Source organism: Phycodurus eques, chromosome 14 (genome assembly GCF_024500275.1).
Source record: "Phycodurus eques isolate BA_2022a chromosome 14, UOR_Pequ_1.1, whole genome shotgun sequence".
Classification (NCBI taxonomy): domain Eukaryota; kingdom Metazoa; phylum Chordata; class Actinopteri; order Syngnathiformes; family Syngnathidae; genus Phycodurus; species Phycodurus eques.
Window position 1 is genome coordinate 24,688,619 of NC_084538.1, and position 27,542 is coordinate 24,716,160.

At 44.1% G+C, this 27,542-nt stretch overlaps 1 protein-coding gene across 3 annotated transcripts in view; it reads right to left on the bottom strand.

The window, feature by feature from the left end:
- dicer1 (dicer 1, ribonuclease type III) overlaps window positions 1–27,542 on the bottom strand; it is a 216,910-nt gene that overhangs the window by 131,964 nt on the left and 57,404 nt on the right. For all 3 annotated transcript variants that reach the window (XM_061695434.1, XM_061695435.1, XM_061695436.1), the window contains exons 6-10: window positions 17,380–17,514; window positions 7,491–7,651; window positions 7,204–7,372; window positions 1,769–2,241; window positions 1,456–1,588 (exon numbers count right to left, since the gene is read on the bottom strand). In XM_061695434.1, the coding sequence (XP_061551418.1) occupies window positions 1,456–1,588; window positions 1,769–2,241; window positions 7,204–7,372; window positions 7,491–7,651; window positions 17,380–17,514 (1,071 nt within the window). The remainder of the gene's footprint in view (window positions 1–1,455; window positions 1,589–1,768; window positions 2,242–7,203; window positions 7,373–7,490; window positions 7,652–17,379; window positions 17,515–27,542) is intronic.

A 27,542-nucleotide genomic window follows, 5' to 3' on the forward strand; every position in this document is an offset into this window, starting at 1 on the left:
TGAAAGATGACATTAAAATAAATTTAAGTATGAATGTGTGTAAAATCTCAACTGACCAAAGTGAGACCAGCATTACCAGACAGATCTTGATATCAGTATCATTTCTGGTGACAAATATTGAGAAAGTTATGAATCTTTAAAACCTGCAAAAATGCACCAATTTCTGGTCAACGTCTTCCTACAAAGATAATGTTGGCTGAGAGTTTTAATGTAACCTTTTCTTAAGCTTTATCCTATTTTCAAAAGGCTGATATCATTGGAAAGCTTGCTAAACACAGAAACAGACAACATAACGATGAACTGATTTACTTTGAGTACTTATCGAAAGCCAAGGGGGCAAGTTTACAAAATTACGGTGAAGAGCCAAACAGAGTTTGCCGATGGCAATCAGGTGATGTGTGGCTTGATTTGGCACTCAAACATGCTTCATCACAATTATGAGTCGAGACTAAAGGAACACTCCATAAATTGTTAAAATACACAGGCGTTAATAACAATAGCACAATTAAAAGGAATTTGTAGTTTATAAAATTTGGCATCGGAAGCGACGGAAAATATGAGCCCACATGGTCAGCGTAACATCACGTGGGACCCCGGCCCGCACTGGGTCCATAAAAATGTGTCTGTTGATCGAGCACTTAACATCACATTTGGCAAAAGCCTAGAAAAAAATATACAATACAGATTACCATGCGGATTTTTTTTAAATATCTCACTCACCCAGACGTTTTTAGAGGGGTTTGTCAACCTTAATTTGGGAAATGTCCCAGAACTCCTGTACTTGCTCTAAAGAGAAATTTCGAAGTCCTGATTAAATTTAGAACACGTGTTCTACTGTACATCATCAGTAGTGCTGTGTAGTTGTAGAGTGAATAACACGTGGATTTAGCGTGTTTCATAATTTAAAGTTGATGGATTTCGAAGTTGCCCTTAAATGGTTTGATTTTTCTAGATGTGGCTCTAAGAAGAAAACGTTTGGACACCCCTGCCTGACACAGATGCACGCTCCAAAAAGTCTGATAAGACTCTGCCAATTCAACTTCCAAGGTTTGGGTCCTTACATTGGAAATCCCCCCCTTTTCTGGGTAAATGGGCGTTCTGGTTGTGGATGGAGGTGTGGGTGTGACAGCCTTTTTGTTTGTTTGTGCTGTTCAGGACTGTAGCAAAAAAATTCATTTTATGAGCATTGCTGAGGATTTTACTATTTTCCCCAATTTATTTATATGCATCATTACACAAAACATATATACCTTCAAATCAACCCATTAAAACACATTTGGCTTTGCGTTTTGTTGAACTGCGCTGAACTCTGTTTGTCTTGGTTTCATATTCAGCTGCTCAAGGAGTCACATTCCAATTTTTCTAAATATCTTAGTAATTCGCTGAAAATGAGGTAGCACACCAGTGAATAGAAGCAATGCTTGGTTTGCTAGTGTTCTTGCAGTGTTTTTGTACCTCCTCTTGCTTCCTGAATTCCACCTCCATCTGCTTGTTCCGTGGCTGGTTCTTGCCAATGCTATGGCCAGTAATGAAGTTATTGCTGATGTAAGACAGCTCTGCGTCTTGCTTTCCAGCCTCTTTGATAAGACTGAAAATGAAATGCAGAATGACGTTGAAAATATCAGTGCTACAATGGTGTGATAATAATCACTGAGTTGAGTTATTGTCACGACAAAAATAATCAGGTCAGGAATTGTGATCATTATTGATCAATAACTCTGTAAAGACTGTGCCTCTCACACTAAACAATGAGTTGCCATAATCCTACCGATTTAGGACGACCGCAGTGTAACGCCTCTCGACAAAGATAATTCCACATAGAATGTTGGTGAATGGTGAAGGAAAGTTGGCTTCAGGCCTCTCTTTGGTCTCGACCTCTTCATCCTCATCTTCTTCTTCAGAATCACTCCAAGAAACATAGTTGTCCTGATTCCGGTTGTTGTACCACTCTACACTCTCAAACTGCTGCCGTTCAAAGGGCTTGTATTCATGCAGGATCTCCAACAGGCGGAGAACCTTTGGTGTGACAAACTTGAGGTCCAGGGAGGCAGGAGAGAAATGTTCCTCACAAAGGGCATGTACTTTTCGGAGAATCGTGTCGGTGAACAGCAGAAACTTGCGGTTAAGCTCTCCCTGTTCATGCTTGATGTACTTCTGGAGCTCACGCACCATGATACCTGCTGCTTTGTCTGCACACCAGGGCCCCAGCACCTGCAGCACAGCCTTGCAGTCACTCAGGACCTGAACAAGACAAAGAGGTGGTTAACAATTAAATTATTGTAAACTTCTTTTCAAATATTTGTTATTATATATACATATATATATATATATATATATATATATATATTTTATTTTTTATTTATTTTTTTAATCATTAAATGGTCAAGGCTACATTTTTTTTATGCAAAGGGATTTAACAATGTTGCATCATTTTGACCCAATCATGCTGCTATGATGTGACATCATTCACGCAGATGATACAACATCAGCGCAAAGGGGAAATCGGTATGCGACTTTGGCCATGTTCACACTGCAAGGCACGATGCCCAATTCTTTTTATGTCGTCGTTCACACTGCAAAGACAAATGCAGCTGCAGTGTGACGTCACACACAAGCGCACATTACCGGACGTCATGTTGCGCATGCGCACAAATGCGAGGCGGCGCATTTACAGAAGTAAATACGGCCTCTCGCATCGGTCTCGTCATGACGCAATTCAGAATCAGAATCAGAATCATCTTTATTTGCCAAGTATGTCCAAAACACACAAGGAATTTGTCTCCGGTAGTTGGAGCCGCTCTAGTACAACAGACAGTCAATTTACAGAACACTTTGGGGACATCAAGACATTGACAAAAAACAATTGTGCAAAAAGACAGACTCCGCGCAGACTTTGAGGCAGGATGGGGACACATGGTCCGGTCCTGCCGCTTTGTTAATCTTCTGTTGTTTGAAGATGCGTCTCACATCCTGTTCATGGATGGTTAACGCAGAAGTCAGAGGTGTGGTTGAGGTCGCAGGTGCGGCCGGGTGGGTGTGTGGAGTGAAACTGTCCTTTTCAAATCTGCAATAGAAGGTATTCAAGTCGTTGGCTAGTGCGCGATTGTTCTCAGCTTGGGGGGATCGTCGCTTGTAATTAGTCAGCGATTGAAATGCTTGCCAGACTGATTTTGAGTCGTTCGCGCTAAACTGTTTTTCCAACTTTGCTGCATAGATCCTCTTTGCAATATTAATTTCTTTAGTCAGCTGGTTTCTAGCTCGATTATACAGGGCCCTGCCCCCTCTCTGATATGCATCTTCCTTAGCTTGGCGAAGCTGCTTAAGTTTAGCAGTGAACCACGGCTTGTTGTTGTTGAATGTGCGAAATGATTTTGTTGGTACACAAACCTCTTCACAGAAACTGATATAGGATGTAACAGTGTCCGTATATTCATCCAGGCTGCTAGCTGAATTTTCAAAGACACTCCAGTCTGTGCAGTCTAAACAGCTTTGAAGTTCCATCTTGGCTTCATTGGTCCACCTTTTCACTGTTTTCACTGTAGGCTTCGCACATTTAAGTTCTTGCTTGTACGTCGGTATTAAGTGAATTAAGCAGTGATCAGACGAGCCCAGGGCTGCATGACGTATAGCACGGTATGCGTTTTTTACCGTAGTGTAGCAGTGGTCTAAAGTATTATTTTCCCTGGTAGGACAGTCGATGTGCTGCTTGTATTTAGGGAGTTTGTGGTTGAGTTTAGCTTTGTTAAAGTCCCGAGAATAATGAGGGGTGAGTCCGGGTGTTTTTTTTTCAATTTCGTTGACTTGTTCGGCGAGCGTTAGCAACGCGGCGTTCGTGTTAGCTTGCGGTGTAATATAGACTCCAGCCAGTATAAACGATGCAAACTCTTGTGGCGAGTAGAATGGTTTACAGTTCAAAAACAGCGACTCCAAATGCGGGCTGCAGTGTGTGCTGAGCACCGTGACGTCCGTACACCATTTTTCGTTGATATGGAGGCATATCCCGCCGCCCTTCGTTTTCCCCGATGATTCCATGTCGCGGTCCGCTCGATGAATGTTGAAGCCGGGAAGCATGACGGCGCCATCGGGTACAGCGTCGCAAAGCCAGGTCTCCGTGAAGCACATGGCCGCGGAACGTCCGAAGTCTTTACTGGTCTTTAACAGAAGATGAAGCTCGTCCATTTTGTTGGGTAAGGAGCGTACATTCGCGAGGTGGATCGACGGGAACGCCAATCTGTGTCCTCTCTTGCGGAGTTTCACCTGAATGCCGGCTCGTTTTCCTCTGTGGCGCCGCTTCCTTCTCCATGCGCCGAAAACCGCGGACGCCGCTCCGGTGAGTAACTCGGGGAAAAAACTGAGCGGATTTTCGAAAGTTGGTGACAGAAAGTCCGGAGTAGCCTCCTTGATGGTTAGCAGGTCTCCCCTTGTGTAAGTGAGTCGTGTAAGGTCTCCAAAGACGGATGAAAAACACAAAAACAAAGACAATACTAGAGAGCGCGTTACCGAGGCGACCACACTGGTAGGCGCCATCTTGGAGGACAATTGTGGATATTTCAAGGATTTTGTGCAACCAAAGCCAACATTTTTTGAGACCTATCAGTTGTCTATCAGCATCTTTTCCCCACTAACTGCTTCAGTCGCCGTTGCCGTTTTGTGATGTGTCTGCTTTGTCGAACAATTGTAACATTTGTCGCCTTTTGATGACATGTAGGTCGGATAGGCGCCCTTTGAACATCCACAGGCACTCACATTGGATACATACCCGATTTATATCCACATATGAAAGAGGCCTTGGATATGAAAAAAATTGTAACTGTATTGTTCACATTGCCATGAAAAAAATCAGGTACATGTCAGACTGGTAAAAAAAAAAGTAGAAGTGACCTGCAGTGTGAACATAGACTCAGAGACTTCACTTCCATCAGGCAGAAACCTCACATCTCCGAAAACAAAGCAAATGTCATGTTTGTTGAGCCATTAACATTGCATCGTCAAAGAGAGCAAGCCATTTTCAAGACTTTATATTCGTCAATAATTTGTAAATCAATAAATATATAAAAATAACATACCTATTGATTTGTGGAAAAATGCAAAATGGACCAAATATGGACATAGGAGGTTTCGGCCAGACACCAGCAATATGTAAAACAGTGGGGTACAGAAAGTATTCAGACCCCCTGAAATGTTTCACTCTTTGTTATATTGCAGCCATTTGATCTTTTTATTTTGTTTTGTCCCCCTCATTAAAGTACACACAGCACCCCATATTGACTGAAAAAAAAAAAGGAATTTTTGAAATTGTTGCAGATTCACTGTTGGGGCTGTACTGGAGAGATGATGACCAATGTCTGTTTTTTTCCACACATACCGCTGAGAATTAAGGCCAAAGAGTTCTATCTTGGTCTCCTCAGACCAGAGAATCTTAGTTCTCACCATCTTAGAGTCCTTCAGGTGTTTTTTTTAGCAAACTCCATGCGGGCTTTCATGTGTCTTGCACTAAAGAGAGGCTTCCGTCGGGCCACTCTGCCATAATGCCCCGACTGGTGGAGGGGTTGCAGTGATGGTTTGACTTTCCAGAACTTTCTCTCATCTCCTGATTGCATCTCTGGAACTTAGTCACAGTGATCTTCGGGTTCTTCTTTACCTCTCTCACCAAGGCTCTTTTCCCCCGATTGCTCAGTTTGGTCGGGACGGCCAGCTCTAAGAAGGGTTCTGGTCGTCCCAAAGGTCTTCCATTTAAGGATTATGGAGGGCACTGTGCTCTTACGAACCTTAAGTGCAGAAGACATTTTTTTGTTACCTTTGCCAGATTGTTGCCTTGCCACAATTCTGTCTCTCTGCTCTTCAGGCAGTTCCTTTGACCTCATGATTCTCATTTGCTCTGACATGCACCGTGAACTGTAAGGTCTTATCTAGACAGGTGTGTGGCTTTCCTAATCAAGTCCAATCAGTATAATCAAATACAGCTGGACTCAAGGAGGATCATCTCAAGGATGATCGGACAGCACCCGAGTTAAATATATGAGTGTCACAGCAAAGGGTCTGAATACTTATGGCTGTGATATTTCAGTTTTCCTTTTTTTAATAAATCTGCACAAATTTCAAAAATTCATTTGTTTCTGTCAATACGGAATGCTGTGTGTACATTAATGAGGAAAAACAATTATTTTAGAAAATGGCTGCAATATAACAAAAGAGTGAAAAATTTAAGGGGCTCTGAATACGTTCCCTACCCACTCTATGACGGATCAGGAAAAAGAACTTGAACAGGCAATTTTTTCAATTACTAGACAGCCACTCCACCACCTGAGCAATGCTGCTCTGAGCAATTAGCTTGTTGTAGACCACAGGAGTCAAACTGGTGGCCCGGGGGCCAGATTTAGCCCGCCACATCATTTTATCTGGCCCGCGAAAGCAAATCAAAATTGCTAATTGTGTGTTGGTGTAATAACATTGAGATATTTGCAATAATTTTTTGTGTTACCAATCCCGCTTTGAAAGTAAATGTAACAGTTGAAAAACGTTTTCATCGGCTTCCGAATTAAAATCTGGTTAGCCATTGTGTTGTGTATATTGTATTTAATTATATGAGGTAATCTTTCATTTATATGGGTTCACCGTCGTAGCGGCCTTCCGAGGGAGGTCATAACTATGATGTGGCCCGTGGCCAAAATGAATTTAACACCCCTGTTGTAGACAGTCAAGAAACTATAAGCCTTCTTTTTTGTTTTTTGTCACCAAAATGTCTCTGAAAACATTACCATAAAGATAAGCAAAACAAAAAAAAAAACTTTTTGGGTTTTGACCACGACAAAAGCTTTTTATTTTGTCCTTAAACTTAAATCCTTGGATCGAAATTACAGTGGCAAATAACTGTGTAAACATGTTAATCATTACTCATCATCGTTAGTCATGTTTTTATCCCAAAGCCATTACCACATCGAATGCACATATAAACTGTACTAGCCACCTATGCACTTGCACTTCACTCTATTCATATTATATCCATATTCACATGCACTGATGTCCATTGTCTTTTTATTATGGTTTATTGTCTGTCTTGTTTTGTGGTGCATTTTAAGGTTGAACTTTTAATCTCGTTGCGCTACCGTGCAATGACAAAAACTCTGATTCTGATTAATCGTGTAACAAACCATCCGTTCAATGTCAAGTTAAATGCAACATTATAGATTTAAAGATTCTGACCTGACAGGAAATGATTGTGGGACCTCTGTCTTCTTTTGCAACAGCTATGTTACAATCATTCAAGAAGTCAAGAGCTTCCTCTAACTCCACTTGTAGACGAGAGGAGAGCCCACTCTTATCCAGATAGGGGCCACAGTCCAGCACAACTTCCCTTGGCAGTGAGGCATATCTGAAATGAGTTGAATATTAAATACATTTTGTGTATTGATAGTGAATACACATTATTACAACACTATTTAACTCATTTTCACAAACTATTAAGCATCAATGTAATTGTATTATAGGACCTGTCAAGAACTACAAGGTCAGTGGCAGTTTCAGCGTTGCTCTTCAGGACTTGCTCCAAATTCTGGATTTTCTGCTCAAGATCTGATGGGTCACACTTTCCATTCAGAATGGAGGCTGTGAGACCCAAAATGCGAGGATTGCACAAGCCACCATCAAAAAGCTGCAGAAAGTGAAACAACAGCCATATCATTAACAAGCCATGGTACGACAAATTCAAAGGATTCAGAAATACTTTATTTTTTTTAACTATTGATACTCCAGAAGTATTGGAACGGGGAAGGGACAAGGGACATTTTTTTGGGGCATGGAACAACATTGTTTCATCATTTCAACATCACAGGACCAAACTGGGCAGTGAGGGAGGTAGAGTGGAAGCAAACTACTCTTTGCATTATAACATTTTTAAAACCATTTATTGTTCAGTTTTAATTACCATAATAATAATGTTGCAACCAACAAACCACTCTTAAAACACTCTTAATTTTAGTGCTATATAAGGAGGCATAATAAACTGGTCGCTGATGTATCTCACAAATAAAGTTTTCACATTAACTTTCACACGCAAAAAATAAATCAAGCACTAAAAAAAATGGTTTTAAGGCAGCGTGGCCCAGGTGGTAGAGTGGTCTCCCCCAACCCAAAGGTTGCAGGTTTGATCTTCAGGTGGCATGGCCCAAGTGAAAGAGTGGTCGTCTCCCAAGCCAAAGGTTGCAGGTTTGATCTAGAGCCCCTGTGTCCAAGTGTCCTTGAATAAGATACTGAAATCCCAGTTGCTCTTGATGATGCAATAGGTGAACACTACACTCAACCTCTTGATTGAATTTGACAAGCATATGGCATAGAAAGCCAGCAGCAAGGTAGGATGGATTTCTCAATATTTTATATGTAAAGCTTTGCTCTGATTGGATCAGTTATTGTAATGTACAGATGGAAAAAGGCCGCCACGGTGGATGACTGGTTACCAGATCTGCCTCACAGTTCTGAGGCCTGTGTGGAGTTTGCATCTTCTCCCCGTGTCTGCATGGATTTTATCTGGGTACTCCGGTTTGCTCCCACATCCCAAAAACATGCATGGTAGGTCGATTGAAGACTTCTCTCGCGCTCTTCCACAGCAGACACTTTTTTGCTCGCTCTGATTGCTTCGCCTCTGTTTACAATTTTTCTTGATGATGAGCTTGTTTTTCTTCAAAAACAAAATTAGAAGCAGGGACTCCTGGATATATTTTTAAACCTGTGGGACTGTAATTTTTTTTTTTTTTTTTTTTTTAAGCTATAGTCAGTTGTTGCCATATTCCAGTATTTTCTGATACCCTCTCACCATTACGTGAGCATGGCCTGCTAATTAGCACATGACTGCTATGAGCAATAAGACCAGCAATCAAGATGCATCCCTTTTCCACTGAAGACTATCACGGACTGCTGCAGGGGATGTTAATCCTGGAAATGAAAATCCACCATCTTGAAGTGTATCTGGATTGTAATCTGAAGAAGGTTACCGACTGTAGGTAGTGGAAGGGGAGAGTATGGCCAGACAGCATAGGATGGTGGTGTGTAAGATGACTCTGGTGGTGGGGAGGAAGATCAGGAAGACAAAGGTAGAGCAGAGAACCATGTGGTGGAAGCTGAGACAGGACGAGTGTTGTGCAGCTTTTCGGGAAGAGGTGAGACAGGCTCTCGGTGGACAGGAGGAGTTTCCAGAAGACTGGACCACTGCAGCCAAGGTTACCAGAGAGGCAGGCAGGAGAGTATTTGGTGTATCTTCTGGCAGGAAAGGAGAGAAGGAGACTTGGTGGTGGAAGCTCACAGTACAGGAAATCATACAAGGAAAAAGGTTAGCTAAGAAGTGGGACACATACATTGAGATGCGACACAGGGCAAAGGTAGAGGTGGCAAAGGCCAAACAAGAGGCATATGATGACATGTATGGCAGGTTGAACACTAAAGAAGGAGAAAAGGATCTATACAGGCTGGCCAGACAGAGGGATAGAGATGGGAAGGATGTGCAGCAGGTTAGGGTGATTAAGGATAGAGATGGAAATATGTTGACTGGTGCCAGCAGTGTGCTAGCTAGATGGAAGGAATACTTCGAGGAGTTGATGAATGAGGAAAATGAGATAGAAGGGAGAGTAGAAGAGGCGAGTGTGGTGGACAAGGAAGTGGCAATGATTGGTAAAGGGGAAGTTAGAAAGGCATTAAAGAGGATGAAAAATGGAAAGGCAGTTGGTCCTGATGACATTCCTGTGGAGGTATGGAAGCATCTAGGAGAGGTGGCTGTGGAGTTTTTGACCAGCTTGTTCAATAGAATTCTAGCGTGTGAGAAGATGCCTGAGGAATGGAGGAAAAAGTGTGCTTGTGCACATTTTTAATAAGAAGGGTGATGTGTCGAGTTGTGGGAACTATAGAGGAATAAAGTTGATGAGCCACACAATGAAGTTATGGGAAAGAGGAGTAGTGGAGGCTAGACTCAGGACAGAAGTGAGTATTTGCGAGCAACAGTATGGTTTCATGCCGAGAAAGAGTACCACAGATGCATTATTTGTCTTGAGGATGTTGATGGAAAAGTACAGAGAAGGTCAGAAGGAGCTACACTGTGTCTTTGTAGATCTAGAGAAAGCCTATGACAGAGTACCCAAAGAGGAACTGTGGTACTGCATACGGAAGTCTGGAGTGGCAGAGAAGTATGTTAGAATAATACAGGACATGTACGAGGGCAGCAGAACAGCGGTGAGGTGTGCTGTAGGTGTGACAGACGAATTTAAGGTGGACGTGGGACTGCATCAGGGATCAGCCCTGAGCCCCTTCCTGTTTGCAGTGGTATTGGATAGGCTGACAGATGAGGTTAGACTGGAATCCCCGTGGACCATGATGTTTGCAGATGACATTGTGATCTGTAGTGAAAGCAGGGAGCAGGTGGGCGAACAGTTAGAAAGATGGAGGCATGCACTGGAAAGCAGAGGAATGAAAATTAGCCCAAGTAAGACAGAATGGGTGGTGGGGGAAGAGTGAGGCTACAGGGAGAAGAGATAGCAACGGTGGAGGACTTTAAATACTTGGGGTCAACCGTCCAGAGCAATGGTGAGTGTGGTCAGGAAGTGAATAAACGGGTCTAATCAGGTTGCAACGGGTGAAGGAAGGTGTCAGGTGTGTTATGTGACAGAAGAGTCTCTGCTAGGATGAAGGGCAAAGTTTATAAAACAGTGGTGAGGCCAGCCACGATGTACGGATTAGAGACAGTGGCACTGAAGAGACAACAGGAAGCAGAGCTGGAGCTGGCGGAAATGAAGATGTTGAGGTTCGCTCTCGGAGTCACCAGCTTGGATAAAATTTGAAATGAGCTCATCAGAGGGACAGCCAAGGTTTGATGTTTTGGAGACAAAGTTAGAGAGAGCTGACTGCGATGGTTTGGACACATCCAGAGGAGAAATAGTGAGTATATTGGTAGAAGGATGATGAGAATGGAGCTGCCAGGCAAGAGAGCTAGAGGAAGACCAAAGAGAAGGTTGATGGATATTGTGAGGGAAGACATGAGGGCAGTTGGTGTTCGAGAGGAGAATGCAGAAGATAGGTTTACATGGAAAAGCATGACGCGCTGTGGCGACCCCGAAAGGGACAAGCCGAAAGGAAAAGAAGACTCTCTTTAAAAACCAAAAACCAAGTCCGAAACCTTGGTGTTCGAATAGATTGCAACCTGACTGTCAACAGTCATATAAAATCAATTACTAAAACTGCCTTCTACCATCTGAAGAACATATCCAGAGTGTATCCATGCTTTTATCTCAAGTAGACTTGACTATTGTAATGGTCTTCTGACTGGACTGCCCAAAAACAGCATTAAACAGCTGCAGCTCATTCACAATGCTGCAGCTCGGGTTCTGACCAGAACAAAGAGGTCAGAGCATATTGCTCCAATTCTAAAGTCTTTACACTGGCTTCCAGTCAGCTTTAGAATATATTTTAAAGTTCTGCTCCTAGTTTATAAATCACTAAACGGTTTAGGTCCGGTGGGTTTTCTCCGGGCACTCCGGTTTCCTCCCACATCCCAAAAACATGCATGAATTGGAGACTCTAAATTGCCCGTAGGCATGACTGTGAGTGTGAATGGTTGTTTGTGCGATTGGCTGGCAACCAGTTCAGGGTGTACCCCGCTTCCTGCCCGATGACAGCTGGGATTGGCTCCAGCACGCCCGCGACCCTAGTGAGGAGAAGCGGATCAGAAAATTGATGGATGGATGGACGGTTTAGGTCCTGAATCCATGAAAGAAATGTGAATGGAATTTAAACCCAGTCGGGCTCTGAGATCGACACACCCCAGTCAAATAGTGGAGCACAGAGTCCAAAGCAAACATGGTGAAGCAGCATTTAGCTATTAAGCTGCACACAAATGGAATAAGTTGCCAACAGAAGTGACGTCAGCCCCAAGTGTGAATGTTAAGTCCGAGTTAAAAACTCTTCTTTTTTTCCTCATGCTTTTTAGAGCATTTCCACTTTTAAATGATATTTCTTGCACTATATGCCGTTTTAATTGTACTTTCATTTTTTCCCCTTTCTTTTTAAATGGTTTTAATAATGTAAAGCACATTGAGTAACCTTGTGTATGAAATGTGCTATATAAATAAATGTGCTTTGCTCTAAACTGCCCGTAGGTGTGAATGTGACTGCAAAGGGTTGCTTGTTTATATGTGCCCTGAGATTGGCTGGCGACCAGTTCAGGGTGTACCCCGCCTCCCGCCCAAAGATAGCTGGGATCGGCTCCAGCATGCCCGTGACCCTAGTGAGGTACAGCAAATGGATGGATGGATACGGAAAAAGCTTCGCTGTGATTGGTCCTTGGCGATATAACGGCATCTTGTGGCAGCGAAGCATATAGTGCCAATTAGACTTGACGCAGATCTGATCGGTGTTATCGGTATCGGCCGATAATTAGCTTTTTATGCTGATTCGCTTTCATGTCATAAGTCGCCAAACCGATCAATGATGTCATCAATCGGCTGCGCACAAGACATTTAACTCCACATCTTCATCGCGTATGAATCCAAAAGCTAGTTTATTTTTAGACTTGTCACGTGTCTTGTTTCGCAGTACTGTAACTATCTGACGGCCAGTAAAGTTTTTTCAATCTTGCCGGTGAAAAAAAACACGTCGTCGGTGTGGGATTATTTTGCGGTGTCTCAGACAAACAACGCGGAAATTATTTGCAGTATGTGCACAACTGAAGTACGTCGTGGGGAACGTCATCTCAATGTTTCAACACAACAAATTTGATCGAGCACCTGAAGAATGTACAGGAGGAGCATGCCGCGTTCAAGCAACGCAGCGTGGGAGGGAAATATATATAACAATAATATAAAAATAATAATAATTTAATTACGGCGGCCGACTGGTTAGCACATCCGCCTCACAGTTCGTCCACCGTGCCGCCACATGTATGAATACAAACTGTAATTGTATGGCTTGGCAGCAGCTGAGACCCACTCGCTTAAAACCCAGAAAGGCCGCATTATTGTTCAGTTAAATTGAGTGGGAGTGGACAAACCGATAAGGGGGCAGGTACTTGAATAATCTAACTTTCCATGGCTAATCCTGTTGATTACAAGCCTTGTGCCGTTTATCGTCTTTTGCATTCAATGCATACAATCCATATACAACCCCAATACCAATGAAGTTGGGACGTTTTGTTAAACACAACTAAAAACAGAGTATAATGATTTGCAAATCATGTTCAACCTATATTTAATTGACAAGATATTTAATGTTCAAACTGATAAAGTTTGTTTTTAGCAAATAATCATTAACTTGAAATTTTATGGCCTGCAACACGTTCCAAAAAAGCTGGCACAGGTGGCAAAAAAGACTGAGAAAGTTGAGGAATGCTCATCAGATACCTGTTTGGAACATCCCACAGGTGAACAGGCTCATTGGGAACAGGTGGGTGCCATGATTGCTTCCCTGAATTGCTCAGTCATTCACAAGCAAAGATGGGGCGAGGTTCACCTCTTTGTGAACAAGCGCGTGAGAAAATAGTCCAACAGTTTAAGGACAATGTTCCTCAACGTACAATTGCAAGGAATTTAGGGATTTCATCATCTACGGTCCATAATATCATCAAAAGGTTCAGAGAATCTGGAGAAATCACTGCATGTAAGTGGCAAGGCCGAAAAGTTGTGAATAGTTCAACATGGCTACCACGGAGGCACGACGATCAGCCGGGCTGGCTTAACTAGTGTGAATACCTATTCCCGGGAAGCCCAATAGAAGGCGTGTGAGGTCATGTAACCTTGTGTCGTTTGATTGTTGAACACGACTTAAACGTCACAAGCACTTAAATGGGACTGGCGCAAACGGCGCCCAATGCGGAAGTTGAAGTCTCGCGCACGAAATAGTTGCTAAATCAGCAATAATTGATAAATAAAAGTAGCGAGCGACATTTAGATCATTGTTTGTGAGGTCATTCTTTGTTATATTGCAGCCATTTGCTAAAATCATTTAATATTTTTTTTTCCCTCAATGTACACAAAATGTACACTCAATATACACACACAAAAATTTTTTGCATATTTATTAAGAAAGAAAAACTGAACTATCACACAGCCATAAGTATTCAGACCCTTTGCTGTGAAACTTATTTAGCTCGGGTGCTGTCCATTTCTTCTGTTCATCCTTGAGATGGTTCTCCACCTTCATTGGAGTCCAGCTGTCTTTGATTATAGTGATTGGACTTGATTAGGAAAGCCACGCACCTGTCTCTATAAGACCTTACAGCTCACAGTGCATGTCAGAGCAAATGAGAATCATGAGGTCAAAGGAACTGCCTGAAGAGCTCAGAGACAGAATTGTGGCAATGCACAGATCTGTTACAAAAAAATGGTGCTGCACTTAAGGTTCCTAAGAGCACAGTGGCCTCCATAATCCTTAAATTGAAATTGTTTGGGACGACCAGAACCCTTCCTAGAGTTGGCCGTCCAGCCAAACTGAGCAACCGGGGAAGAAGAGCCTTGGTGAGAGAGATAAAGAAGAACCCAAAGATCACTGTGGCTGAGCTCCAGAGATGGGAGAAAGTTCTAGAAAGTTAAACATCACTGCAGCCCTCCACCAGTGGGGGCTTTATGGCAGAGTAGCCCGATGGAAGCCTCTCCTCAGTGCAAGACATATGAAAGCCCGTATGGAATCTGCTAAAAAACACCTGAAGGACTCAAAGATGGTGAGAAATAAGAATCTCTGGTCTGATGAGACCAAGATAGAACTTTTTGGCCTTAATTCTAAGCGGTACGTGTGTAGAAAGCCAGGCACTGTTCCTCACCTGTCCAATACAGTCCCAACAGTGAAGCATGGTGGTGGCAGCATCATGCTGTGGGGGTGTTTTCAGCTGCAGGGACAGGATGACTGGTTGGAATCGAAAGAAAGATGAACGCGGCCAAGTACAGGGATATCCTGGCCGAAAACCTCCAGAGTACTCAGGACCTCAGACTGGGCCGAAGGTTCACCTTCCAACAAGACAATGACCCTCAGCACACAATGGCCCAGACAGAGGCCTAACTTAAACCCAATTGAGGACCTCTGGAGAGACCTGAAAATGGCTGTCCACCAACGTTCACCATCCAATCTGACAGAACTGGAGAGGATCTGCATGGAGGAATGCACCACACCGCTACGACTGAAGGAGTGAAAAAGCCACCACTCAAGGTTGACGGCGGCCGCGAAAAACAGAGGCAGAAGGTGAAACAGGATCCATCACAGCATGATGATCTAGCACAGTGGTGTCAAACATACGGCCAGCGGGCCAAAAGCAGCCCACCCAAGGGTAGAATCCGGCCCGAGGATGAATGTAAAAGTGAAAAAATACACAAGAAATTGGGGTGTGGGGAAGAAGGATCATTTTGCGAATTATTATGCTCATGTCAAAAATCGAAAGGTAATAATTCTAAGGTCTTCATCAAGTGATTTAATTTCAAGGTGCAATACTATATTTTTTCAGTTTCAAATACCACTGACTCAAAGGTTTGCGCCTTAAAATAGTCACCCTGATCAGTTAATATGCACATGTACATGACAAACTGAGCCAAAAACCTTACAAGAAATATAAGGCTTTGTAAAATAATTTTAAAAACTTAAATCTACAGATTTTCCTCATGTACTTGTTTTGTTTTGAATTAAAACAAAGGGGAAAAAGTATGATTATTATTTTAGTGTGGTCCCTAACCTACAATGAATTTGACACCCCTGATCTAGCAGATGGCTAGATTAGTCAATTTCCATCAGATTGGAAGATGAAGAGAGCTAGTCGCTAGTCAAGAAGGAGGCAGCGGTCCCAGCCAGTCAAGGCAAATCACACTAAGACAGGTGAAAGCCTGTCTGAGTTCTACCTTCAGCCTTGGTTCAGCGAACAACTCGTTAAGAATAAAGAGGCAAAAAAGGCAGCCGATATGGCTAAAGCAGTGACTAGTGAAGAAGCAAAGACCTAAATTGAAAGAAGAGGTAAAAAAAAATGTTGGTATGGATTAATGGTGATAGCGTTAGCGCGGCTGCAAAATGGCTCAGTTGTTCAAGTGATTTTCGAGCGAACACACCATGTTATTTCTTCACAATGAAGAGTGTTTCCACTTATTTCTATTTTGTACTTTATTTATATGTCACTACACACCAATAAAAATTAGGTAAAAGTAATTTAGTTTTGGAGCTGGAACAGAATAATTGTCTTTCGATTATTTTGAACAGGAAACATCGATTCGGTTAGCGAACGTTTTGGTTCACGAAGAGAGTCTCGGAGCGAAGAAAGTTTGAACCCGGGTTCCACTGTAATCATTTGATCTCGTGATGATTTTGTAAGGTTGCTCACTTACAAAGAAATTGACAATCTCTAATTTGTATGGTTGTTCACGGATTAAGGTAATAAACAGTCATAAAAACACTATGAAAATTACAAATGTGAGAAATTATAAAAAACTATAAACTATAAAAAAATATGCAAAGTCCATCCTGAGCTGTGTGCAAACACGAAAAACAACTGCAAGAAATGGGTTCCTTCACCAAGTACTAACAAGGGTTGGGCATCTACCGATGCAAGGCATATGCAACGAGCCGATAGCGGCCGTATTTCAAGGTATTGGGTAACCACAAAGGCTGCCCATACCAGCCACCGTAATTAAGGCAAACAAATCTCACATGAAGTCCTCCTCACCAGTAGTCAGCGCCAGTAGTCAGCGCTTGACACATCAGTGAATTATCATTTGTGTCAGAAAGTAAGAAAGGTATTTGTTCACAATTATCTGTCATTGCGTTAATTGAAATTTTATGTATCAAAAGTACGAGTGGTATCGGTACTCTGTATTGATAAATAATCAACAATGAATACTCGTACTGGTATCACTCTGAAAAAAAGTGGACATCCATAATACTAACTTATGTTTTGCTTTTGGATCAAATGCACTTTGCAATTTCAGGAAAGAAAAAGCACATTTTCAACTTTTTTGTGCGTTTATTAAACATTTGTGAATGATAATCAACAAACAACTAAAGAAATTAGACTTAATTTCTTTGAAAGTGGGCAAACTTTTGATTCAGCAGAGGATTTCAATAATTCCACAACAACATAAATTCAGTCCGGCTACACATTTTTCGCCATTTCCAAGCCAATCTGTGCCATTCAAACTTTTGAGCATTAAACTGGATCACTTGTTGGGAAAGTGGTTAAATTATTATTTTTTCTTTGCAACTGGCCTTTCCAGGCATGCCAGCAATGGTCCATGCAAACCGTGCATGGAGAAGATTGCCGCACTGAAAACTTCACAAAGCAAGATGCGTCGCCAACTTCAGGGACAAAGTTAGGTAAGAAGTCGCTACAAATAAACATTCAGATCATCAAACTGATAATAATAATGCTTACACACTCACCTTCATTATCTCACAGTAGGGGTGATCAGCGATGGCAAGATGACAATCATCAAAAACCACCAGGTTAATTTTTGACAAAGTTAAGATTTGATTCCTTAGTATGTGCAGGAATATATGGCAAGTCATAACCAGCACCTAGAGGAGAAAGGTCAGAATGACAGAAGGATACTTTACCATAAAAATCACAAGTTGTCCAGTTCAGTCACAGAAAGAAACGATCAAAAGTTACAAAGGAAATTCTCAGTTTAAATGCAATTTAAAACCGACTTGGTCTCCATTGCTATGAGGTAAAAGTGGCCATTCCAAACAGAATCAGCATTTTGACAGACAGACATACCTACCCACCTACCTATACATACATACACACATATATATATACATACATATATATATATATGTATATATGTGTATATATATATATATATATATATATACACATATATATATATATATATATATATATATATACATATATATACATATATATATATATATATATATATATATATATATATACACATATATATATATATATATATATATATATATATATATATATATATATATACATATACATATACATACATATACATATACATATACATATATATATTTGACTTCCCGACGGACCCTCCTCTCCAGCACCCCTGAATAGACCTTACCAGGGAGGCTGAGCAGTGTGATCCCCCTGTAGATGGAACACACCCTCCGGTCCCCCATATATATGTATATAATATGTATATAATTATGTGTATATAATATATATACACATATACATATATATGTATATGTGTATGTATACATATCAATTGTCCAAAAAAATAAAACCAAACAAACAAAAAAAAATAATTTACCGGCATTAGCAACCCTTTATTGCTCAGTGACTGTTTTTTTTTTGGTCAATGTCTTTATGTCTCAAAAGTGTTCTCTGTCAAATGAATGTCTGTTGTGTGTTTTTTGGACATACTTGGCAAATAAAGATAATTCTGATTCTGATCTCAAGGATGATCAGAAGAAATGGACAGCACCAGAGTTAAATATTAGTATCACAGCAAAGGGTCTGAATACTTATCTTTTCTTTTATATAAATCTGCAAACATTTTAACAATTCAGTGTTTTTTTCCCCTGTCAATATGGGTCGCTGTGTGTACATTATCCATCCATCCATCCATTTTCTACCGCTTATCTGGGTCGGGTCGCGGGGGCAGTAGCTTTAGCAGGGACGCCCAGACTTCCCTCTTCCCAGCCACTTCATCCAGCTCTTCCGGGGGGATCCCGAGGCGTTCCCAGGCCAGCCGAAGGACGTAGTCTCTCCAGCGGGTCCTGGGTCGTCCCCGGGGTCTCCTCCCGGTGGACGTGCCCGGGATACCTCACCAGGGAGGCGTCCGGGAGGTATCCGAATCAGATGACCCAGCCACCTCATCTGGCTACTCTCAATGCGGAGGAGCAGCGGCTCTACTCTGAGATCCTCCCGGATGACCGAGCTTCTCACCCTATCTCTAAGGGAGGGCCCGGACACCCTTCGGAGGAAACTCATTTCGGCCGCTCGTATCCGGGATCTTGTTCTTTTGGTCATGAACCGCAACTCGTAACCATAGATGAGGGTAGGAACGTAGATCGACCGATAAATTGAGACCTTCAACTTGCGGCTTAGCTCCTTCTTTACCACAACGGATCGATACAAAGTCCGCATCACTGCAGACGCTGTACCGATCCACCCCTCGATCTCCCGTTCCATTCTTCCCTCACTCGTGAATAAGACCCCAAGATACTTGAACTCGTCCACCCGACCTGGAGAGGGCATGCCACCCTTTTCCGACTGAGGACCATGGTCTCAGATTTGGAGGCGCTGATTGTCATCCCAGCCGCTTCACACTCGGCTGCAAACTGCTCCAGTGAGAGTTGGAGCTCACGGCTTGATGAAGCCAACAGAACCACATCATCAGCAAAAAGCACAGATGCAATACTGAGGACCCCAAACCGGACCCCCTCTACGCTTCGGCTGTGCCTACAACTTCTGTAAATAAAAGTTATGAACAGAATCGGCGACAAAGGGCCGGCTTGGCGGAGTCCAACCCTCACCGAGAACGAGTCCGACTTACTGCCGGATAAGCGGACCAAACTCTGACTCCGGTCGTACAGGGACTGAACAGCCCGTATCAGGGAGTTCGGTACCCCATACTCCCGAAGCAACCTCCACAGGACTCCCCGAAGGACACGGTCGAACGCCTTCTCCAAGTCCACAAAACACATGTAGACTGGTTGGGCGAACTGCCATGCACCCTCGAGGACCCTGCCGGGGGGTAGAGCTGGTCCACTGTTCCAATCTGAGATTCGACTTCCAGACGGACCCCCTCTCCAGCACGCCTAAATAGACCTTACCAGGGAGGCTGAGCAGTGTGATCCCCCTGTAGTTGGAACCTTCTTAAAAAGGGGGACCACCAGCCCAGTCTGCCAATCCAGAGGCACTGTCCCCGATGTCCACGCGATGTTGCAGAGGCGTGTCAGGACAGCCCCACAACATCCAGAGCCTTTAGGAACTCCGGGCGAATCTCATCCACGCCTGGGGCCCTGCCACCGAGGAGCTTTTTAACTACCTCGGTGACCTCAAACCCAGAGATAGGAGAGCCCGCCTCAGAGAACCCACACTCTGCTCCCTCATGGGAAGGCGTGTGGGTGGAATTGAGGAGGTCTTCAAAGTATTCTCCCCACCGGCTCACAACGTCCCGAGTCGAGGTCAGCAGCGCCCTATCCCCACGATACACAGTGTTGGTGGTGCTCTGCTTCCCCGTCCTGAGATGCCGGATGGTGGACCAGAATTTCCTCAAAGCCGTCCGGAGGTCTCTCTCCATGGCCTCACCGAACTCCTCCCATACCAGAGTTTTTGCTTCAGCGACCACCAGAGCTGCATTCCGCTTGGCCACCCGGTACCCATCAGCTGCCTCAGGAGTCCCACAGGCCAAAAAGGCCGGATAGGACTCCTTCTTCAGCTTGACGGCATCCCTCACCGTTGGTGTCCACCAACGGGTTCGGGGATTGCCGCCACGACAGGCACCGACCGCCTTACGGCCACAGCTCCGGTCGGCTGCCTCAGCAATGGAGGCGTGGAACATGGTCCACTCGGACTCGATGTCCCCCGCCTCCCACGGAACATGAGCAAAGTTCTGTCGGAGGTGGGAGTTGAAACTCCTTCTGACAGGTGATTCTGCCAGACATTCCCAGCAGACCCTCACAATACGTATGGGCCTTCCACGTCGGACCGCCATCTTCCCCCACCATCGGAGCCAACTCACCACCAGGAGGTGCTCAGTTAACAGCTCCGCCCCTCTCTTCACCCGAGTGTCCAAGACATGCGGCCACAAGTCCGATGACACGACCACAAAGTCGATCATCGAACTGCGACCTAGGGTGTCCTGGTGCCAAGTGCACGTGTGGACACCCTTATGCTTGAACATGGTGTTCGTTATGGACAATCAGTGACGAGCACAGAAGTCCAATAACAGAACACCGCTCGGGTTCTGATCGGGGAGAGCGTTCCTCCCAATCACGCCCTTCCAGGTCTCACTGCCATTGCCCACGTGAGCATTGAAGTCCCCCAACAGAACAATGGAGTCCCCAGTGGGAGCGCTCTCCAGCACCCCCTCCAAGGACTCCAAAAAGGGTGGGTCCTCTGAACTGCTGTTTGGTGCATAGGCACAAACAACAGTAAGGACCTGTCCCCCCACCCGAAGGTCCACCGGGGTGAACCCCACCGTACAGGCGCCGAGCCGGGGGGCAATAAGTATACCCACACCTGCTCGGCGCCTCTCACCGTGGGCAACTCCAGAGTGGAAGAGAGTCCAACCCCTCTTGAGAGGACTGGTACCAGAGCCAAAGCTGTGTGTGGAGGAGAGTCCGACTATATCTAGTCGGAACTTCTCGACCTCACACACCAGCTCGGGCTCCTTCCCTGCCAGAGAGGTGACATTCCACGTCCCTCGAGCCAGCTTCTGCAGCCGGGGATCGGTTCGCCAAGGTCCCCGCCTTCGGCCACCGCCCAGCTCACACTGCACCCGACCCCTATGGCCCCTCCCACAGGTGGTGAGCCCATGGGAAGGGGGACCCACGTTACCCTTTCAGGCTGTGCCCAGTCGGGCCCCATGGGTGCAGGCCCGGCCAACAGGCGCTCGCCTTCGAGCCCCACCACCAGGCCTGGCTCCAGTGGGGGGCCCCGGTGACCCGCGTCCGGGCAAGGGAAAACGAAGTCCATTGTTTGTCGTCATCATTCGGGGTCTTTGAGCCGTGCTTTGTCTGGTCCCTCACCTAGGACCTGTTTGTCATGGGTGACCCTGCAAGTGGCATAAAGCCGCAGACAACTTAGCTCCTAGGATGACTGGGACACACAAACCCCTCCACCACGACAAGGTGACTGCTCAAGGAGGGGGTGTGTACATTAATGAGGACAAAAATGAACTTTATGATTTTAGCAAATGGCTGTAATATCCATCCATTCATTCTCTGAGCCGCTTCTCCTCACTTGGGTTGCGGGCTGGCTGCAATATAAGAGTGAAAAATGTAAGGGGTTCTGAATACTTTCCGTACCCACTGTAGATTATATATATATTTTATTTTTTAGGCCTGTCACAATAATTTAAGACAATATTTTCCCAAATACTATCACAATTTTCATGCCCGTGAAATAATGAAACGGCCTTCCTTTATTATTTATCATTTATTTTATTGCTGTTAAAGCAGCATTGTTTTTGTTATCATAATTTCCTCTCTTGTTTCTCTGTTAAATTGTTTTTCTTCACTCTGTGATACGGATCCCACTGGATCTGAAAGAAAGAATAAAGAGATGCAAGACTAGCTTGGTTTATATGGAGCCTTCTATTCCGATTATTATTGGTTTATTAGCCCAAACCGAATGGAAATGCTTTGTATGAACACCCTAATCGGAATAAACAGGCCGGATGGCATGTCAATCGGTTTCACAGGGGTGGAATATTCCTTTTGCCAAACCAATCAGAAGTGAATTTTTGTCATGTAAACCATCATTCGGAATAGAGCCGGGAAAAGCTCTGTCTGCAGATGCCTCGTTTCGACGTAAATGCGAGGCGACGTCATCGTTAACGCACGCCGTAAATAGATGACGGACCTCCACCTTGATAAATGATGTGACGTTCACGAGGAAGTGCGCATGTCACACAGCTGTTCTGATTAAATGTATTGCACATCATGTGTACACCTGTTCGGAATAGATACGTCACATGTAAACCGTTGACAAGAGATCTTCAATTGGAATGATTTCGATCAGAATGGCAAAAAAAAGCCTCCATGTAAACCCGGCTACTGTGTGGTTGGTCTGCTGAAGACAAGACCTTCACCTGTCAATCAAATACAGCTATGTGCCAAAAAAATGTAATATCGAGAGAAAGCCCATTTATTTCAATAATTTGTTTCAAAAAGTGAAACGTGTGTTATATTAGTTCACCACACACAAAGTGAAATATTTTAAGCCTTTATTTGTTTCAATTCTGATGATTAAGTCAGAAAGACAAATCATTAAATAATTAAATAATTAAATAAATACATAAATCCAATATTTCAAAATATTAGAATATCATGACAATGACAATGCAGCCCTAAAGGGGGCACAAGTCAGTGCAAACTGTCGGCCGGTCCCAAGCCCGGATAAATGCAGAGATTTGCGTCAGGAATGGCATCCATCTGAAAACCTTGCCAAACAAATATGAGCGTTCATCCAAAGAATTCCATACCGGATCGGTCGTGGCCCGGGTTAACAACGTCCACCACCGGCGCCGTCAACCTGCAGGGCCCCGTTGGAAATTCAGCTACTGTGGGTCGCAGTCAAAAAAGAAGAAGAGGTGGAAAGCGGGTTCTTCGGCAGAAAGAGAAGAGGAAAGCACAGAGCCTAGAACTGAATGTGGGGACTTTGAATGTTGGGACTATGGCAGGAAAATCTCAGGAGTTAGTTGACATGATGATTAGGAGAAAGGTTGATATATTGTGTGTCCAGGAGACCAGGTGGAAAGGCAGTAAGGCTAGAAGTTTAGGGGCAGGGTTGAAATTATTTGACCATGGTGGAGATGGGAAGAGAAATGGAGTCAGGGTTATTTTAAAAGAAGAGTTGGCTAAGAATGTCTTGGAGGTGAAAGGAGTATCAGATCGAGTGATGGGGCTGAAATTTGAAATTGAGGGGGTTATGTGTAATGTGATTAGTGGCTATGCCCCACAGGTAGGATGTGACCTAGAGGTGAAAGAGAAATTCTGGAAGGAGCTAGACGAAGTAGTTCTGGGCATCCCAGACAGAGAGAGAGTCGTAATTGGTGCAGATTGTAATGGACATGTTGGTGAAGGAAATAGGGGTGATGAAGAAGTGATGGGTAAGTACCGCATCTAGGAAAGGAACTTGGAGGGACAGATGGTGGTAGACTTTGCAACAAGCGTGCACAGTATATTTGAATCCAAAAGCTAGTTTATTTTTAGCCTTGTCGCGTCTTTTGACGTAGTATTGGAAATATCTGACGGCCAATAAACGTCTTTGTCTGGACTTATCCCTTCAGGGGTCGCCACAGCACGTCATCCTTTTCCATGTAAGCCTATCTCCTGCATCCTCCTCTCTAACGCCAACTGCCCTCATGTCTTCCGTCACGACATACATCAACCTTCTCTTTGGTCTTCCTCTAGTTCTCTTGCCTGGGAGCTCCATCCTCATCATCCTTCTACCAATATACTCACTCTCTCCCCTCTGGGTCCAAACCATGGAAGTCTGCTCTCTCTAACTTTGTCTCCAAAACATCAAACCTTGGCTGTCCCTCTGATGAGCTCATTTCTAATTTTATCCAACCTGGTCACTCCGAGAGCGAACCTCAACATCTTCATTTCCGCCACCTCCAGCTCTGCTTCCTGTTGTCTCTTCAGTGCCACTGTCTCTAATCCGTACATCATGACTGGGCTCACCACTGTTTTATAAACTTTGCCCTTCATTCTAGCAGAGACTCTTCTGTCACATAACACACCAGACACCTTCCTCCACCCGTTCCTTCACTTCCTGACCACACTCACCATTGCTCTGGACTGTTGACCCCAAGTATTTAAAGTCCTCCACCCTTGCTATCTCTTCTCCCTGTAGCCTCACTCTTCCCCTCCCCCACCCCTCTCATTCATGCACATATATTCTGTGTTACTTTGGCTCATCTTCATTCATCTGCTTTCCAGTGCATGTCTTCATCTTTCTAACTCTTCCTCCACCTGCTCCCTGCTTTCGCTGCAGATCACAATGTCATCTGCTCACATCATGGTCCACGGGGATACCAGTCTAACCTCATCTGTCAGCCTATCAATCACCACTGCAAACAGGAAAGGGCTCAGGGCTGATCCCTGATGCAGTCCCCCCTCCACCTTAAATTCATCTGTCACACCTACAGCACACCTCACCAATGTTCTGCTTCCCTCGTACATGTCCTGTATTATTCTAACATACTTCTCTGCCACTCCAGACTTCCGCATGCAGTACCACAGTTCCTCTCTGGGTACTCTGTCATAGGCTTTCTCTAGATCTACAAAGACACAATGTAGCTCCTTCTGACCTTCTCTGTACTTTTCCATCAACATCCTCAAGGCAAATAATACATCTGTGGTACTCTTTCTAGGCATGAAACCAAACTGTTGCTAGCAAATGCTCACTTCTGTCCTGAATATAGCCTCCATTACTCTTTCCCATAACTTCATTGTGTGGCTCATCAACTTTATTCCTCTATATTTCCCACAACCCGTGTTCTTAAAAATGGGCACCAGCACACTTTTCCTCCATTCTTCAGGCATCTTCTCACGCGCTAGAATTCTATTGAACAAGCTGGTCAAAAACTCCACAGCCACCTCTCCTAGATGCTTCCATACCTCCACAGGAATGTCATCAGGACCAACTGCCTTTATATTTTTCATCCTCTTTAATGCCTTTCTAACTTCCCCCTTACTAATTATTGCCACTTCCTGGTCCACCACACTCACCTCTTCTACTCTCCCTTCTCTCTCACTTTCCTCATTCATCAACTCCTCGAATTATTCTTTGCATCTATCTAGCACACTACTGGCACCAGTCAACATATTTCCATCTCTAACCTTAATCACCCTAACCTGCTGCACATCCTTCCCATCTCTATCCCTCTGTCTGGCCAGCCTGTATAGATCCTTTTCTCCTTCTTTAGTGTCCAACCTGCCATACATGTCATCATATGCCTCGTTTGGCCTTTGCCACCTCTACCTTTGCCCTGTGTTGCATCTCAATGTATTCCTTTCGCCTCTCCTCGGTCCTCTCAGTGTCCCACTTCTTCTTAGCTAACCTTTTTCCTTGTATGATTTCCTGTACTGTGAGGTTCCACCACCAAGTCTCCTTCTCTCCTTTCCTGCCAGAAGATGCACCAAGTACTCTCCTGCTTGCCTCTCTGATCACCTTGGCTGCAGTGGTCCAGTCTTCTGGAAGCTCCTCCTGTCCACCGAGAGCCTGTCTCACCTTTTCCCGAAAAGCTGCACAACACTCGTTCTGTCTCAGCTTCCACCACATGGTTCTCTGCTCTGCCTTTGTCTTCCTAATCTTCCTCCCCACCACCAGTCACCTTACACACCACCATCCTATGCTGTCTAGCCACACTCTCCCCTACCACTACCCTACTACCTTAACCTCCTTCAGATTACATCGTCATCACAAGATGTAATCCACCTGCGTGCTTCTACCTACGCTCTTGTAGGTTACCATATGTGCCTGCCTTTTCTGGAAAAAAAGTGTTCACTACAGCCATTTGCATGCTTTTTGCAAAGTCTACAAAATTTGCTCCAATCACGACGCTCTCTCTGTCTGGGATGCTCAGAACTACTTCGTCTAGCTCCTTCCAGAATTTCTCTTTCATCTCTAGGTCACATCCTACCTGTGGGGCATAGCCACTAATCACATTATACATAACACCCTCAATTTCAAGTTTCACTTTTCACCTTTAAGACCTTCTTCGCCAACTCTTCTTTTAAATAACTCCGACTCCATTTCTCTTCCCATCGACACCATGGTAAAAATAATTTAAACCCTGCCCCTAAACTTCTAGCCTTACTGCCTTTCCACCTGATCTCTTGGACACACAATATATTAACCTTTCTCCGAATCATCATGTCAACCAACTCCTGAGATTTTCCTGTCATAGTCCCAACATTCAAAGTCCCCACATTCAGTTCTAGGCTCTGTGCTTTCCTCTTCTCTTTCTGCCAAATAACCCGCTTTCCATCTCTTGTTCTTCTTCTTCTTCTTCGACCCACAGTTACTGAATTTTCACCGGCGCCCTGCAGGTTGACGGCGCCGGACGTTGTTAACCCGGGCCACGACCGATTCGGTATGGAATTCTTTGGATGAACGCGCATATTTGTTTGGCAAGGTTTTAAGCCAGATGCCCTTCCTGACGCAACCCTCTGCATTTATCTGGGCTTGGGACCGGCCTACAGTTTGCACTGGCTTGTGCCCCCCTTAGGGCTGCATTAAATATCTGACGGCCGATAAAGTTATTTAAAAAAAAAAAAAAAAAAAAAAAAAAACCTTGGCGGTAAGGAACAGACAACACGTAATGCCCGGATCAAACTACAAGACAAATTTGCTTTTTCACGATTGCAGACCACTGCAATAAAATCTTTATTTTATTGCAGCAATTTTATTGAATAATATTTTATTCCACCGCAACCAGTTTTTTTACGATCATTCGGCTTTATCTTGTCAACTGAAATGCGACCGGATACACTCGTTACTGTGGGGACGACAACAAGAGTGGCGCGAGCCGACTGTATTATAAGGACAAAATGGAGAAAAACGTGTGTTGGTGGTCACCGGTGCTCAGGACAGGAGAGCACGTTCGTTTAAGGCTTGCTTGAGGTATGTTCACGTACTTTTAATACGATACGGCTAACAAGCAGGCAATAAAATGTTACGTAGCCCAGCAAGCTAGTGGTATCACGAACGGTTGGACATGCCGCCGTTCTGTCGAATCATGCTCTAAAGTTTCGGTGTGGGTGAAGTAATTTAATTAAAGTAATTTAACTACAGTAAGTTAGCACCCATTATTTCTGTCATGTAATGTTGGTTTGAAGTTCGATTTCGAGAGCGATAATGCGTTATTCGGAATGCG